Consider the following 16324-nt stretch of genomic DNA (forward strand, 5'->3'; position numbering starts at 1 on the left):
GCGCCCGGGAGCGCGCCATGGGAGGTCGCCGCTGTCAGCCAGTGTTCAAGAGGCAGAGTGTCGCTAAGGAGGGGGAAGTCAGGTCAAGGCCTGGAAACCACAACTGCTGGCCTCTGACCCCAGGCGTTCATCTCAGACCCCGAGGTGTGCTCACCGCCGGAGCTTCCAGAGCCTCTCGGATTCAGCGGGCGGGGCCCAGTGGCAGGCATCGGGCCGTGGCCACTGCGCACACTCTCACTCAAAGGACTACACGGTGAACGAGTGTCCCTGATCTCGCTGACCGCCCTGAGCGTTAGGAAGGTCCTGAATCCCGACCCCCCTTCATAACTAAGGAAAGGGGGGGTCAGAGAGGCGAAGCGACAGTTCAGGGTCGCACAACGGGGAAAGGTCACGCCAGGCATTCACCCCGTCTCAGGAATCGCAGAGTCATGTTCCCAGTCTGGCTAAGCCGCAGTCAGGGCCCGGCGTCTCTGGACTCTGGTGCCAGGAGTCCTGTGGGAGTCACCCAGGATGGCTTTCTCCTCCTCAGATGTCTTTTCCTCACCCGGCCCCCAGTCTCTCCCTCCTGAGGCCCTGCAGCGGGGCCGGGATGAGTCCCAGTCTGCGCACCAGGCTGCCCAGGACCCCTGCCCGGGAAGCGATGCCGGAAGCAGGAGGCAGGCTCAGAAGCACTGCCGTTTCTCACCAGCGACCCCACACCCCTCGGAGGCAGTTCTGTGTGACATTATCTGCCTGCAGAACAGCCAGCCCGAGAGATTTGATGGTGTGTTTCTGTCTTGGATCTTTTAGGGGAAAGAAGGTCCCCCCGGCCCCGAAGGCCCATCGGGGTTACCCGGAATCCCAGTAAGTGACATTTAAAAAATCCAGTCTCTCTCCTACACAAGCAAACAAAACTGTATTTCACCTTCGTTAAAGCAAGACACGGTCCCCAGGGGAGTTGTGTGTGTTATAGAACACTAGTGGCCTGGTGCACGGATTTGTGCACATCCAAAGGAAATTAATTAGAAGAGATGTTTTAATACTGCTATTCGCCCTTTGTTTATAATAGAAGTGTCAGAGATGAAAGAAAATTAGTAAAGTGTATATGAAAACAATATGTAAATTGATTAATAAACAATAACAACATGATATAACAACAACGAAGTCATGATATAAAAATAACAAAAACATGATATAAAAACATTGATAAAAACAATGACTGATAAGTTGATTAAACTCATTCTAATCTCTCCCTTTATACCGTATTAAGAGTAAAAACACTTTCAGAGTGCTTGCCTAAAGTCAACAAAAACAGCCACATTCACGATCGACAATGACAGATTGAAACACACGCGTGCGATTGGCGCCAGCAAGAGCTTTATATGTATCGTGCATGTGTGAGTCAACGTTTAATTTTAAATTGCCAGTGCGTGTCGGACATTCAGCCAGTCACTTAGCCTTTTATATAGTCACTCAATTAAATTAAATTTTCGGTGGGGTCTATCTTAGTATCATTCTTTTATGTACATATTTGTTGTTTGCTTATTTAAATAGTATTTTTGTTTCTCCACACATATATGTGTATGCATACATATGTGTATGTGTATGTGAATGGTATCTATATATACCCATACAGTTAAGACAATAGAATCATACACATGTATGCATACAGAATTGAGATAATTAATTCTTGTGATAATATAAACATTTTCTATTTTCCACGCTGGTATTGCATGTTCCTAAATTTTACCTACACTCCATCTAATAAATGTCCCCTACGATATACGTTCATGTCTCTGCTGCCTCATGAGTCTTACAGTTAGTTTTTAAATCTGCAGTAGACTAGCTCGCACGCATAGCCCCTTTCTGATTCTGTATGATGCTCCCTAAAGTGGGGTACTTGTCAGAGGTTAGTCTTGTCTGAGGTTCTAGAATCGAGCTGCATGATTCTTTCCACAAATGCTGGGCTTTTTAACTCAGCAGTCTTCCCCCCAGGATGGAGCTCTCCGCTCTGTTAGCAACACGACCGGTCGGGAGAGGCCAGGGCTGCCTTCTCTGCTGGGAACAAATCCTTGCATGTGGCTGCAGTCTGGCCGGTGCCTGCTTCTGGGCCTCCACGGGCCACAGCGCCCCGCCCCCCACTTGCCCTCTTTCCTTCCAGCCATACTGGCTTCCTTCTGGGCCTAGGACACTCCACATCCTCACCTCTCCCGGCCACAGGGCCTTTGCACGTGCATTCCTGTCTGCCCAGAAAGCCCTCTCCTCACTCCTAGTGAACAGCAGATGCCTTTGACCTTTGCAGCCCCTCGTGAGCTCCAGGAGCCATGCTGAGTGCTGTCCATCATTCAGTGTCCTCCTCGTCTTCGTCAGCACTGGTGTCTCCCCTCCTCACCTCCGTGCTCAGTCAGAGCCCGGACACAAGGCCCATCATCCCATGTTTGACCTTAGGAATGTGTCCTGGAAGGCCTCTAGATCGACAGCAATAACAAAGAAACGTTTGCAATCTCTTGATTTTTTATTATTTGCCAGACACTGCGGACCAGACATCCAAGCCTGAATCTCAGTGCTGGGGAAAAACCAGGAAATCAGCCCAATTCTGGCAGTTGAAACGCCTTTTTAGCTGCTGCGTGTGAATGGAGCTGCGTGTGTCCCTGCCCCGTGCATCTTGGGGCAGATGACCCATGTGAGTTTCTCTTGCAGGGAGCAGAAGGCAAAGAGGGCAGGGACGGAAAACCCGGCGCCCCCGGAGAGCCGGTAAGGGGCTGACTTTTCACCATCCCACAGGCCCAGGCAGCGCTTTCTCGGTAACAGCCGCTACGTGCCCAGGAGCTGCTCCGGCCTGGGCACAGTGAAGCTACTTTCTATGCATTACTTCTGCCACTTCTATACTCTAGGGACATGGATGGGGAGGTAGACAGTAGATAGATGGGTAGATGAAGGGTGGATACACAGGTAGATGGATAGATAATGGATGGATACACAGGTAGATGGATAGATGATAGGTGGATACACAGGTAGATGGATAGATGATGGATGGATACACAGGTAGATGGATAGATGATGGATGGATACACAGGTAGATGGATAGATGATGGATGGATACACAGGTAGATGGATAGATGATGGATGGATACACAGGTAGATGGATAGATGATGGATGGATACACAGGTAGATGGATAGATGATGGATGGATACACAGGTAGATGGATAGATGATGGATGGATACACAGGTAGATGGATAGATGATGGATGGATACACAGGTAGATGGATAGATGATGGATGGATACACAGGTAGATGGATAGATGATGGATGGATACACAGGTAGATGGATAGATAATGGATGGATACACAGGTAGATGGATAGATGATGGATGGATACACAGGTAGATGGATAGATGATGGATGGATACACAGGTAGATGGATAGATGATGGATGGATACACAGGTAGATGGATAGATGATGGATGGATACACAGGTAGATGGATAGATAATGGATGGATACACAGGTAGATGGATAGATAATGGATGGATACACAGGTAGATGGATAGATAATGGATGGATACACAGGTAGATGGATAGATAATGGATGGATACACAGGTAGATGGATAGATAATGGATGGATACACAGGTAGATGGATAGATAATGGATGGATACACAGGTAGATGGATAGATAAAGGATGGATACACAGGTAGATGGATAGATGATGGATGGATGGATGGATACATAGGTAAATGGGTAGATGATGGATGGATACACAGATAGATGGGTAGATGATGGATGGATACACAGATAGATGGATAGATAGGCAGCCTTTTGAGTTGCCTGCTGCATAATTTTTATTAGGAGTCATTTGAGCCATAATTACAATAATACAGAATGCCATATAGAGACTCTGGAGCCAAAATGCCTGGGGCAAAACCCCAGCTGTGTGACCTTGAGCAGATCGCTCACCCTCTCTGTGCCTCAGTGTTTGGCCTGAAGGGGAACAGCAGTGCCTCCCTCATTGGGTTCCAGTGAGGAGGCATTGATAGACTCCCATGAAGTGCTCCCTTCTACCCGCATGTTGAAAACCCTCAACAGTTGCTGGTTGTGAGCATTTTTCTGCTGGTAACAGGCCAGTGATGGGATGGCCAGCCCACCTGACTAGGGCCCAGGAGCCAGGCCCCTGTTCCCATGATCACAGAGACCTATGAGGGGGTGGCCCTGGAGGTGGCCGGTGGGGAGGTACAAAGCCCTTTATGACGGGGCCTGCATCGTTTCTCAAACAGCCGGGCACCTCTGAGAAGGTGAGGGCCGAGGAGCCATCACTGTAGAGATGAACCCGAGGAGCCAGCACGTCCCAGGGGCCCCGGGACGCAGCGGGCTGGGTGCGGGGTGGCGGTGTGAATGGGTGACAATGGACCGCAGGGCTGGGGCGGGCTGGCAGAGAGGCAGGGACAGGGGTATGGAATGTAGTGCTCGGAAGCCCAGGCAGCAAGTATGGGGGGATCCCTTATGCTCCCCTCAACCCCTTCTCTTCCTCTCTCCTCAGGGCAAAGCAGGAGAGCCGGGCCTGCCAGGACCAGAGGGTGCCCGCGGGCCCCCCGTAAGTGTCGTGCATGTGTGAGCATGTGTGTGTGTGCACACGTGTGTGTACGTGTACTTGTGTGTGCATGTGTGTGATTGTGTGTGGGTGTGAGTTTGTGAGTGTTTTGAGTGTGTGCGCGTATGTGTGTGAGTGTGTGTGTATGTGTGTGAGTGTGTGACTGTATGACTGTGTGACTGTGTGTGTGTGACTATGACTGTGTATGTGTATGTGTGTGAGTGTGACTGTGTGAGTGTGTGAGTGTGTGTATGAGTGTGTGTGTGTATGTGCATGAGTGTGTGAATGTATAACTATATGACTGTGTGTATGTGTGTGAGTGTGTGACTGTATGACTGTGTGAGTGTGTGTGTGTGTGACTATGACTGTGCGTGTGTGTGTGTGTGACTGTGCGTGTGTGTGGCTGTATGACTGTGTGAATGTGTGTGAGTGTGTGGCTATATGACTGTGTGTGACTGTGTGTGTGAGTGTGAGCGTGTACGCTGTCCCTGGTAGGATAAGCATCAGCCACACAGCTCTGACGCGGTGGGTAAGGTCTCTGAGACGGCCAGGCCGAGGGGTGCAGGGTCCCTCCCCTTCAGGTCCCAGACTCTCCTGCAGACTCAGTGCTCCCTGCGCGGCTGTGCAGTGAGTTTTCCAAATGCAGCCACGTGACCACGTCGTGGTTCTGAGGCTCCTTTGTTCTTGTCCTGTTTGTTATCGTTTTCGTGGCCTTTCTCTGGATGGTAGAACCTGAACGGAGTCTTCATTTTAGCTTTGAACACTTTCCACAGCTAGAGGTGTTTTCACAAGTTTAAAAGTAACCCATTCTCATTGCAAAGCAGTAACAATGATGATGGTAATAATTAAAAAAATAAAGTAATGTCATAGAGAAGAAAATAGTTACTTGTAATTCTACAACACAGACAGGTAAAGCTCTGTGAATGGTCCAGTATATTTTTTATGGTCTTTTTTATGTGCATGAATTCTGACCTTTATGGGCCCAAATCTCTACCTGGGTGTCAGGCTATCATAGATAACATGTTTTTTATAAAAATGAACTCATTCTATATGTTTTGGGGTTGTTGAGGATTTTTTTTGTGGGTTTGTTTGTTTTTGCTAAATACTTTACTCCTTCATAATTTTAAAATTGTTTACACAAATCCTTAAATTTGTTTTTGGAAAAAAGTACTATTTCTATTTTTCATGAAAATTCTATAATGCAATTATCTGGTAAGAAGGAGGAGATCAAAATGTCAGTTCTCTTTCCTTAATGTGTTTTTCTGTAAAAAAATCAATAACTCCCTGGCCCACATTCAATACGAAGGAAATAAAACACGAAATCCATGTCCTTTTTGCTGAATCCCGCCGCTTCCCACCCGACCACACCAGGAAGAGAACCTCAGGGTGGAGAAGGCACCTGCGTGGGGCCCAAGACCCAGGTGGCGCCTGCTGACCGGGCGGGAGGGCTTCCTGGCGGTCACCATGGAGACCCATGTGCTGGGGCCTGTGTTGGGGCAGGACCAGCCCAGTGGTGTGAGGCCAGGAGGAGGAGGGGAAGGAAGCATGAAGCCAGGCAACACCTGAGCTGCCACCCCACCACCTGGGGCGTGTGTGGGGCCAGCCCTGCCGTGCTGGGACTGAGCCGGAAGGAAGGGCCTCACCCAGTCCGCGGGCATCGGGGATATGGCCAGCGTCCAGCACAGAGCAGGGCCCGCACCTCTTAGCGGTGGAGAGTGAGGGGAGTCAGGACCCGCCCGGCCATCTTGCCAGGTGCCTGCCCCTCCCTCTCACCAGCCTGCCCTCTGGTGGGATAACTCCGGTCTCTCTCACCCAGGGCTTCAAGGGACACACGGGCGATGCTGGCGCCCCCGGCCCCCGGGTAAGTGATGTCTTGCCGCGAAGGTCGTCCCAGGTGGGCCTGGCTGGCGCTTCCAGACACTGGGCTCTGTGCGACACCTTGTCACCCAAGAAGCCTAAAGCGTCATCCCTCGCCTGGTCTAGTTTTTCTAGAAATTTCTCGGCGGTGGGGGGCAGACGCTGACTTACCAACAACTGGACCAAGTCAGCTGGAACCCGGGGTGGCACTGGGCTGGGCTGCACACACTGTGCATCGGAGGCCCAGGGCCCGGAGCTCACGTGTGGGGAGCATCGGTTTATCCTCAGGATCAATGTTTGAGCAGAAGCCCCTGCCGTGCCCTGTGAATGGGGAGAAGCTGGGGTGTGGGGGGGTCAGCAGGTGAGGAGGCAGGATCCCAGGCTGTGTGCCCGGCCCTTCGCTGCTGTTTCCTGCAGCTCAGAGGGGTTTCCTGCTGTGGGCCCCCCTCCTCCCCTCGCTGACCCTGCAGAGGCCGCCGCCGAAGGTTCTGCATCTCCCTCCCTCCCAGCAGCTGCTTCCTTTCTGCTTTTCCTTCCAGGGAGAGCCCGGGGCCATGGGGCCCCCCGGCCGGGAGGGGTCACCAGGAAAAGATGTAAGTGGGCGTCCTGGGGGCCTGGCTGGGTCTGGGGGAGCAGGCGTGTAGGGGAGGTGCAAAGGGCTTCACTGAAGGACCAGGGACCCCCAGAAACTATCAGAGAGGAGCCCACGGGGGCACCTGTGGGAGTGACTGGCAGTAATGGTGAACGTTTGCACAGTTTGCTGGTCTTGGGTGGCGAGGTGAGCCTTGGTCCACATCTGTGTCCCATCACACTCCTGCGTGACTCGGTGATAACGTCCCTCTCTCCGTTCCAGGGGGATGCCGGACCCGAAGGGCTGCCGGGTCCCCAAGGACCGAGGGGCCCACTGGTGAGTTTCACCTTGAGACCCACGTGCGCCATGTGTCTGCGGGGCCTGTTACCATGGTGATACCTGGTATTTTACCCCGTAGCCCCACGTGCTGTTAAAAGCCTCAACATGTCCTGGCCGTTAGAGCGTGATGACGGCCCTGAGTTCCCCAGCATCCCGCCCACACCCCACCTCTTTTCTGGAACCACCTACCCACAGTCAGAAATTTAAAAGGTGCCACCTGGTCAGGCAGGGCCCGGGCCCTCGGACACGCATTCCCAGTGGGGGTGCTGTCACCCCAAGGGACACACACGGTACTTGTGGTGCCAGAAACCCTTCATATATTAACCAGTGTGCACACAGAGCAGACACACACGTGTGTAGCTGTGATGTTACCGTGTCCCAGGGGTAGTGAGGGAACAGAACACGGGTCAGGCAGGGAGGAGGGGCTGTGTAACAGGTGGAGGCCGGGTTCCGGAGCCCCCAGGCCCCCGGGGGCATCCCAGCCCCAGGATCCAGGCTTTTCTCTCGGCCTCGGCCTCGGCCGGGAGCATCTGCTGCCCTGACTCAGAGGCGGCTCCTCCAGCCCCAGCGGGTTCTCACCACCTTGAGCCAGACGCTGCCTGTGTCTGATATCGGCGGAGCCCGGTGCCAGGGCTGCCCGGGCAGCTATGTAACTCACGGAGTCCTCCCCAAACCCTGGGAGGCAGGTGCCATTCCTGTCCCCATTCACAGATGAGAACAGGGGGCACAGAGAGGTCAGGTAACTTGCCTGAGACCACACAGCAACTCAGGGGCAGAGCCAGGGTCTGGACTCAAGGCTGCAGCTTAATTCAGCACCTTCCTGGGCTCCAGTTTGCGAGATTTCCTCCTCAGAACCACCACCTGGCAGGAGGGTCCTGGGTGGGAGGTTGGAGCTCAGAGCCATGGGGAGGGGCTGGGCACTGAGGGGATCCCGAGGACGAGCGGGGCCTGAGCAGGGGCCTGCAGCCCCGTCGGCCCCGAGTGAGCAGGTGGCAGGTGCCGCCGAGAGCCACCCTCCTGTGCACACCCGCCGTGTGGGTGCCCTGAGCGAATGTGTCTTGGCGCCTACCCTCCCGCAAACGCGAGGGCCAGAGGGAGGAGGGGCAGAGAGATGTGAAGCCCATACAGTATTTTTAGAGCCACACAGATGGGTGGTGGGTGGGCGGAGGGAGGAGCGCCCGGCAGCCCTCCCTGGAGGGGGTGAGCGGGAGGTGGTCCCACACACAGGCTGGCTGTGACCCACGCAGGCCCCATGCCTCAGTTTACCCACCTGTGCCACAGAGATAACGGCAGCTATGTGACAACTTTTAAAAAATATGTATTTTTATTGATTTCAGAGAGGAAGGGAGAGAGAGAGAGAAACATCAATGATGAGAGAGAATCATTGGTCGGCTGCCTCCTGCACGCCCCACATTGGGGATCGAGCCCATAGCCGGGTGTGTACCCTGATAGGTTCATGGGTCGATGCTCAACCACTGGGCCATGCTGGCCAGACACATGCACTTTTAGGCCCAGGAGGCCCTACTTGCGATCCTACTGACAGCCACGAGGTCGGGTACACACGGTGGGCTCGGGGTCGCCTGGGTCCAAGCTCACTTCCCTTTCGAGCAGGTGACCTGGCATTTCTGTGCTGGTTGGAGTGTGTGCCTGTGGTGAGCAGTGGGTGGGGCACTGGAGCCTGGCACGTAGGGAGTGACCCTGCATGAGCCACGCCTCCGAGTCTCAGTATCCGCATCTGTTAAATGGGAATAAGGGCGCCCTTAGTGGGCGGGGCGGTGGGGGGCGGTGCAGAGAGGTCAGCTGGCAGACGTGCCTCCTGAGCCGCTGGGAACAGTGTGGCTGGGATGTGAACAGTTTTGTGCGGGACCGTTTGTCCTTGAGACGCTGTGAGTGAAGGACGTGTGGATGCACGGGTGGACAAGGTCATGGTGAGTGACCGCGGGGCCGGGGGCACTGGCCGCTGGGTAGGCTTTTTCACGGGCCTGGACGCATTTAATTCTACAATATTATGAACTTGACATTCCGAGCTCCCGTTAGAAGCTCCTGTGAGTCAGGAGCAATTGACAGCAGCCGCGCTGGTGGAGCAGCTCCTGGTGGGAAGGCAGGTCCCGCCCCCGGACTCCCTGCTCCATCACTGGCTCTGTGCCCTGCAGCGGTCTCCCCCTGCTTCTCCCTGCAGGGCAAGAGTGGATCGCCCGGGACTCCAGGGGACCCCGGCCCCGCAGGAAACCCAGTGAGTATCGCCCTGGGCTGCGTGACGGGGGCGGGCAGGCCCGGAAGGGGCGTGTGGCTCACGTCACACATTGTCTGCTCTCCATCCCTCGCAGCATCAGTGGGAAAGCATGGGGTTCGCGGGGCAGAAGCAGGTGGCGGAGGCAAGAGGGTACGGGCAGGCCTCCTTTACAGTCTCAAATACATGGGGGGGGGGAGGGGGGGTGGGAAAGCATGGGGTTCGCGGGGCAGAAGCAGGCGGCGGAGGCAAGAGGGTGCGGGCAGGCCTCCTTTACAGTCTCGAATACATGGCGGGGGGAGGGGAGAGGGAAGGGGGCATAGAGAGGATAAATGGTGATGGAAGAAATAAAGAAATTAAATAGATGCGATTATGCAGTTGGCTCCCTGTGGACAACCGCAGGCATCCAAGGAGCAAACCTATTAAAGACTTTTCTATAAATGGGTCATAAAACGGCCCAGCGCTGCTGGCTGTGCTCAGAGGATGAAGAGCAGGGGTCAGGCCGACGAGCCTCAGGGCTCAGGCAGCAGGGCCAGTGCGCAGCGGATGGGCGTCCTCCTGCTGGTTAGGAGGGGGGATGGGAGGTGAGAAGGATGGGGGATACCGAGTAGGAAGAGGGTGGGACGAGTCATCGGCAAAGTCCTGGTCCCTGGAGAGAGGATCCGGGGTCGGGGTCAGGTCTGCTGTGGGCGGACATGGTGGGGAAGATGGGTCTTTGATGGATTCTAGGCTCAGAGTTGTCGGCCTGTCCGTGTGTCTCCTCCCAGCCCCATCTCTAGTATATTTTGTTGTTGTTAATCCTCACCCGAGGATACATTCTCCATTGATTTTTTAAGAGAGATTGGAAGGGAGGGGGAAAGACAGAGAGAGAAACATGGATGTGAGAGAGACACATCGATTGGTTGCTGTCCGCACGCACCCTGACGGGCCAGCGATCTAGTCTGCGACGGAGGTATGTGCCTCAGCTGGCACTTGACCTTGAAGAACTAACCCGGTTCTCCCTCCGCAGGGCCAGAAGGGAAGCAAAGGAGAAAACGGCAGTCCCGGGCTCCCTGGCTTCCTGGGTCCCCGTGGGCCTCCGGTAAGCAGAGCACCCCGAGGGGGCCGAATGCCTGCCTCTAGGGGTACAGCCCACGTGTCCTTCACCCTCCCGCCGTGTCCTCAGGTCCGCCTGAGGGTTACAGTGACCTGGTGTGCGGTCCAGGGTGCCTCATGCACTGGGTCACATCTGTGGGGGGGCCTCACCTCCCTGCACCCTAATCGTGAGGCCCGACTTGGCCTCCTCCTTATTCAGAGGGGGCATGACCACCTACCTCTGGGAGAGGAAGATGGTTTATGTAAGAGGGTTGGCGGGGTGCCCAGCCCCTGGGGAGCTCAGTGCATACAAACTGTTTTATATAGTGGGCGTGGCCTCAGAACCTCAAGGTCCTTAGGCATCATTTCGCAGATGAGACGTTTGGGCTGTAGGGTCAGAGCTTGCAGGCAGGTGGGGGGGTGGTCAAGGCCACCTGGTCAGCTGGCGCTCCAGCCGGCCCTGCGTCCAGGTCTCCTGACCTGACCTCCTGACGCAGAGGAGCCGGGGGCAATGGGTGCCAGGTCTCTGGGCTGAGGGACGCGTGGGAAGGAACCAGGTCCAGCAAGTCGCCCCCTGCCGCCTTCTGCGAGCCACAGCCAAGCCCTGGCTCCTGACCCGTGAATGAGGCTCATGTGGAACGTGCCGCGTGGAGAGCTCACCCTGCTCCTCTCCACCCCCGTCCAGTTCATTTCTGGCCCCGAGGTGCCCCACAGCCAGCCCTGCCAGCCACTCGAGCTGTGACCCTCTTTGCTGCCTCGTAGCCCCAGCCTACAATGGCCCTGTGCACTGGTGTTCACTAGAGCCTATTCGTTCACTGGACACGCCTCCTTCTCCATGCCTGTCGCTAATCTGGCTGCCATGAAGCAGCCGGGCGCCCCCTCTTCTAGAATCCTTGCTGCAGACCCCTTAGCCGGGGTGACAGCCGATCACGGGTTCGCCCTCCTTGCTACACGCCCACTCTAGTTCCAGGGGCATTCCAGGTGCCCACACATTCAGCCTCATGGCCACCTATGAAGCAGGGACGGCAACTGGTCCCATTGCACAGATGGAGAAACTGAGGCACAAAAGGCTTTAGGAAGTTGTAAGGAGGTTGTCCAAGGCCACGGAGCCAGTAAACGGAGGAGTCAGGGCTTGAACTGGGGAGGCTGACGCCAGAGCCCAGTGTCTTGGTGCCTCATTTCACCCCCGAGCCTGCTTCTCAGGGAGCTCTGCTATCACAGATGAGGCCCCGGGGCCCTCTGGGTGGCAGCACAGCCGTTCCCCTTGCCCAGGAGGCCAGACCCAAGGCTCCCTCCCACCTGGAGGACTCCCTGTCTCCTGCGCAGGCTGGTCCGGCGAGGTCTTGGCTGGAACGTGATTGGGTGGATTGTGTTTTGAGGACAGTCCGTGACCTGTGATGTGCAGCCGCTGAGCTAACCATGTCGTGTTCTGTCTCACAGGGGGAGCCCGGCGAGAAGGGAGCCCCAGGCAAGGAGGCAAGTGTCGCCCCTCCCGCCCTCCCTGGGTGACCCTTTCCTATGCAGATGCGGGCCAGCTCCACGGGGGTGACACAGGGAGTCCCCCGGGCCCTGGGCCTGGCCGAGCTCCACACTTGCTCACTGCTTTCTGAATGGGGGTCCAGAGTTTAAATTGGCAAGGGCCCCACCAAGTCCGTAGCTGGGCCCGGGTACCATCTTTTTTAAAAAAATATATTTTTATTGATGTCAGAGAGGAAGGGAGAGGGAGAGAGAGAAACATCAATGATGAGAGAGAATCATTGATGGGCTGCCCCCTGCGCGCCCCACACTGGGATGGAGCCCGCAATCCGAACACGTGCCCTGACCGGGAATGGAACCTTGACCTCCTGGTTCCTAGGTCGATGCTCAACCACTGAGCCACACGGCCGGGCACGGACCCTGCCTTTGGAATGAGGAAGACTGCTCCCCTCTGCACCTTCGGGTCACTTTCTGAACCGGAGGAGCCGGGTCGGAGGGCTCCGTACCCAGGAAGCGGGTGCCCCTCCCCAGCCATGCTCTAGCTCAGCGGGCGTATCGCTCACTCACCCGTGATCCCTGTTGCCTCCTGCTCACTGGTGATGGGAGAGAAAACCCCGCCAGCTCCCCTGCCCGTGGCTGCCGGGTCACTTTCTCAACCGGAGGAGCCGGGTCGGAGGGCTCCATGCCCGGGAAGCGGGTGCCCCCCCCCCCCCCCCCCCCCCCCCCCCCCCCACAGCGGGCATATCGCTCACTCACCCATCGATCCCTGTTGCCTCCCGCTCACTGGTGACGGGAGAGAAAACCCCGCCAGCTCCCCTGCCCGTGGCTGCCGCCACAGCAGCCCTCCCTGGCTCCCTGCGCCTCTCGGCCAAAGTCTAGGCTCTGAGCAGGCACCCAGGTCTCCCCAACCTGACCACCCCCCTTTCCAGTGGGAGCCCTGTCCCCTGCTGCCTGGCCACACTGTGCCCCCCATTCCCACCTCCAGAGAGAGGCATGAGGTCCTGTAAAATTGTTTTGGTTGCTATGACATTGACAGAGACTTGGTGACTGAGACAACAGACGTGTATTTCTCAAAGCTCTGGGGACCAGGGAGGTCCGAGGTCAAGGTTCTGGCTGAATGGTTTCCTCCCTCCCTCATTGTGCTAGCCAGCCACTGAGTCCCCAGGCCCACTCCCCCTCACCCCATTATGGGGGCCCTCCCTCATGACCTCATCCAAACCTAATCACCCCAAAGACATCCCCCCACACCTCCTAATACCACCCATATGAATTGGGACACGAACATGCGTCCATAGCGGACGGGGAGTGTGCCAGTGGTGGAGGGGAGGTGGCTGGCCGCGGCCACTGGACAGCAGGGCCGCACGCTCCTGCATTGGAGTCATAGATGTCACCACTGCGTGGGAAGGGCGTGGAGGGGGACAAGATCCTGATGAGGACAGTCCCCGGAAAGGGGAGGGGGGCGGGGAAGGGGGCCGAGCGTGAGCAGGTGCCACGGTCCATGTTGGGCCTTGGCGGGAGGAGGCCAGAGGAGGAGGGGACCAGGCCTGCAGGGTCCGCACAGAGAGGGGGCTCTCGGAGCAAGGAGTCGAGACCCTTGTCCTCAGCACAGGGGTGGGGTAGAAGCACCAAGGGCGGAGGTGCCCACGCAGAGGGGCCGCCCGGTGAGTGACCGTCTGCCTTGGGTTCATTGCAGGGCGCCCCCGGGAAGCCCGGAGCAGCAGGACCCGGAGGAGAGAGGGTGAGTGGGAGCGTGCCACCTGTAGGTGACGCTTCAGGGGCCGGGACTCTGTCCCCACGCTGCCTGCACAGCCGCCTGGAGAGCTGACTCCTCTGCCCGCAGTTCTCGGAGGCGGGTCCTGTCCACCACCTTGTTGTAGTCAGTGCTCTTGGTCCCCACGCCCCCCCTTTTTAATATTTTTTTATTGATTTCAGAGAGGAAGGGAAGTCAGTGCTCTTGGTCCCCACGCCCCCCTTTTTAATAATTTTTTATTGATTTCAGAGAGGAAGGGGGAGAGAGAGAGAGAGAAACATCAAGGATGAGAGAGAAGCATGGATCGGCTGCTCCCTGCACACTCCACACTGGGGATCGAGCCCGCAACCCGGGCATTTGCCCTGACCAGGAATCGTACTGTGACCTCCTGGCTCATAGGTCGATGCCCAACCACTGAGCCACGCTGGCCCCCCTTTTTTGGTTGTTATTTGAAGCAGTGACGTCATTGCAATTACAAATGCCAAGGACGTGAGAGCCCGGGACAGCTCCCCTCCCTGGGCACGCCTGTGTGCACCGCGCTGGGCGCCCAGAGCCAGGCTTGTCACCCGGGGTGACAAGGGAACAGGTGTTTCCATAATGCATTGCTTGGCGTTATGCTCAGAAAGCCTTCCCTTACATTTCGTTTCTCCAAAAAGAACCACAGAGGGAAAGCATTTATTTTTTTAGCAACACCAGTGGGGGAGGGGCATCCTCACACGGAGACAGCGTCCCTGCCTTCGGCGGATTAAACACCGTGTGTCCATGAGCCTCCACTTGGTCGCCTGTCACAGTCGCCCCACACGGTGTCGCCGCCCCCACCCCAGGCGTGTCTTCCCTCGTCCTGCAAAGCGTTCACCTTGGTTTTCTTCCGAGTCGGGTGGGCAAGGAGAAGCCCTGCTGCCTCTGGTGTCCCCTCCCTCTGTCCTGTGGCTCTCGGTTCTGAGGCTGAGCCAGGAAAGGGGCCATGGATGAGACGGTACTGAGGGGTCCCCTCCCCCCGCTGCAGCCAGTGTCATGCAGGTGCCCCGGGAGCTCTTGCTCCTGGAATGGCTAGAGGTTTGGTTGGGAGCCAGGACACTCAGCCCCCAATTATGAATCTTCTCTAGGCCCAATCAATACGCCGAGCGTGGCCGCCACGTTAAGTGGTTCGGTGGAGCTCTGCCAGGGAGCGGCAGGCACTCGCCCTGCGCTCCGGGAGCCGGGAGCGGGACCAGGCCTCTGCCGCAGAGGGTGCTGGGCCGGGTGGGTAGGAAACGCTGGGCCCCGAGTGGAGAGGCCTCAGCACCAGGTGCCCCGGGCCCTGGGCTACGATCCTGATGAGGACAGCCCCCATGGCGTGATCGCACCCGAGACATAGGAGTGACCGCTTCGGATCTGGCGAAGTTCATGTCTAATTCACGGCTCTTTCATCGTTGGTGAAGTCAGACAGACACATAGACAATGCAAGTTGCAAAAAGCGACGCAGTGAAAGCAGGGCCCCTCCCCCAGGGCCTTGGTCCCCGTCCCCTCCCAGGGACCGTCCCCGCTTGTCTGTGCAGAGGACCGCGGGTGGGTGTGCGATACACCTGCGTGTTCCCCTGCTTAACACCTGGAATAGCCCCGACTCGCCACTGTGCTGTTTCTTTGGTTCCTCCTGGGAACGTATCCGCTGGTGACGTCGCATAACTACCCATCTGCCTTTGCTACGGCTCCGGGCACGTCCATGCCAGGCCCCCGTTCCAGTGGTCACCTGCTTCTGGTCTTTCCCCCCATTTCTCTCTCCCTCTTCCCCTGCCCCGCAGTGGGGCCCGCTGACCTCGAGGCCGGTCACGTGACCACCATGTTTTCAGACCCTTGATCACTGAGTCCTGCTGGTCAGCCGCACAGTAGCACACAGCGTGGAGGACTGGACCGCCCCCTGGTTGCCATGGTTTCCAATTACTGATCCAGGACCTCGGACTCTGGGTCCACAGTGGGGAGAACAGGGTCCAGGCAGCATGATGCTCGGTGGTCCCACGAGAACTGGGAGGAGGGAAGGGAGGTTGCCTACGTGTGAGGTACCTCTGTCCGTGGTGCCACTGTCCCTGCAGCTGATGGAGGACACCGGGACCGGAAGTGGGCCGGCAGCTGGGCGGTCGGTCTTAGAGGTGGCAGACGGAGGGAGCCCTGGGCTGGGTTTGGAATCAGAGTTCTCGTCCTGCAGGCCACCTGCGTGACCGTGGCGGGTGGCCGTGTCCCCCTGGGCTCCATGTCCTCACCTGGGCCAGGACGGAGGGAGGCCTCCTCTCTGGGAGGCAGAGGATTGGGGTCCCCTGCCCCAAGGCACCTCCAGTCCTTTGCTTGCTGACCCTTCTTTCCCCCTCTAGGGAGATCCCGGCATCAAGGGTGACAAAGGAGCTCCTGGTGGGAAGGGCCAGCCTGGGGACCCGGGCATCCCCGGCCACAAAGGCCACACGGGCCTGATGGGCCCCAAAGGCCA

At 57.0% G+C, this 16324-nt stretch overlaps 1 protein-coding gene across 1 annotated transcript in view; it reads left to right on the top strand.

Annotated features, from left to right (window-relative positions):
* The window catches only part of COL22A1 (collagen, type XXII, alpha 1), a 127911-nt gene that overhangs the window by 104675 nt on the left and 6912 nt on the right, over positions 1-16324 (top strand). Inside the window, exons 51-61 of the mRNA XM_014549017.1 lie at positions 790-843; positions 2680-2733; positions 4519-4572; positions 6386-6430; positions 6966-7019; positions 7280-7333; positions 9516-9569; positions 10576-10647; positions 12081-12116; positions 13810-13854; positions 16212-16320. Coding sequence (XP_014404503.1) covers positions 790-843; positions 2680-2733; positions 4519-4572; positions 6386-6430; positions 6966-7019; positions 7280-7333; positions 9516-9569; positions 10576-10647; positions 12081-12116; positions 13810-13854; positions 16212-16320 — 631 coding nt within the window. The remainder of the gene's footprint in view (positions 1-789; positions 844-2679; positions 2734-4518; positions 4573-6385; positions 6431-6965; positions 7020-7279; positions 7334-9515; positions 9570-10575; positions 10648-12080; positions 12117-13809; positions 13855-16211; positions 16321-16324) is intronic.

Source organism: Myotis brandtii, unplaced genomic scaffold, assembly GCF_000412655.1.
Source record: "Myotis brandtii unplaced genomic scaffold, ASM41265v1 scaffold532, whole genome shotgun sequence".
Lineage (NCBI taxonomy): Eukaryota > Metazoa > Chordata > Mammalia > Chiroptera > Vespertilionidae > Myotis > Myotis brandtii.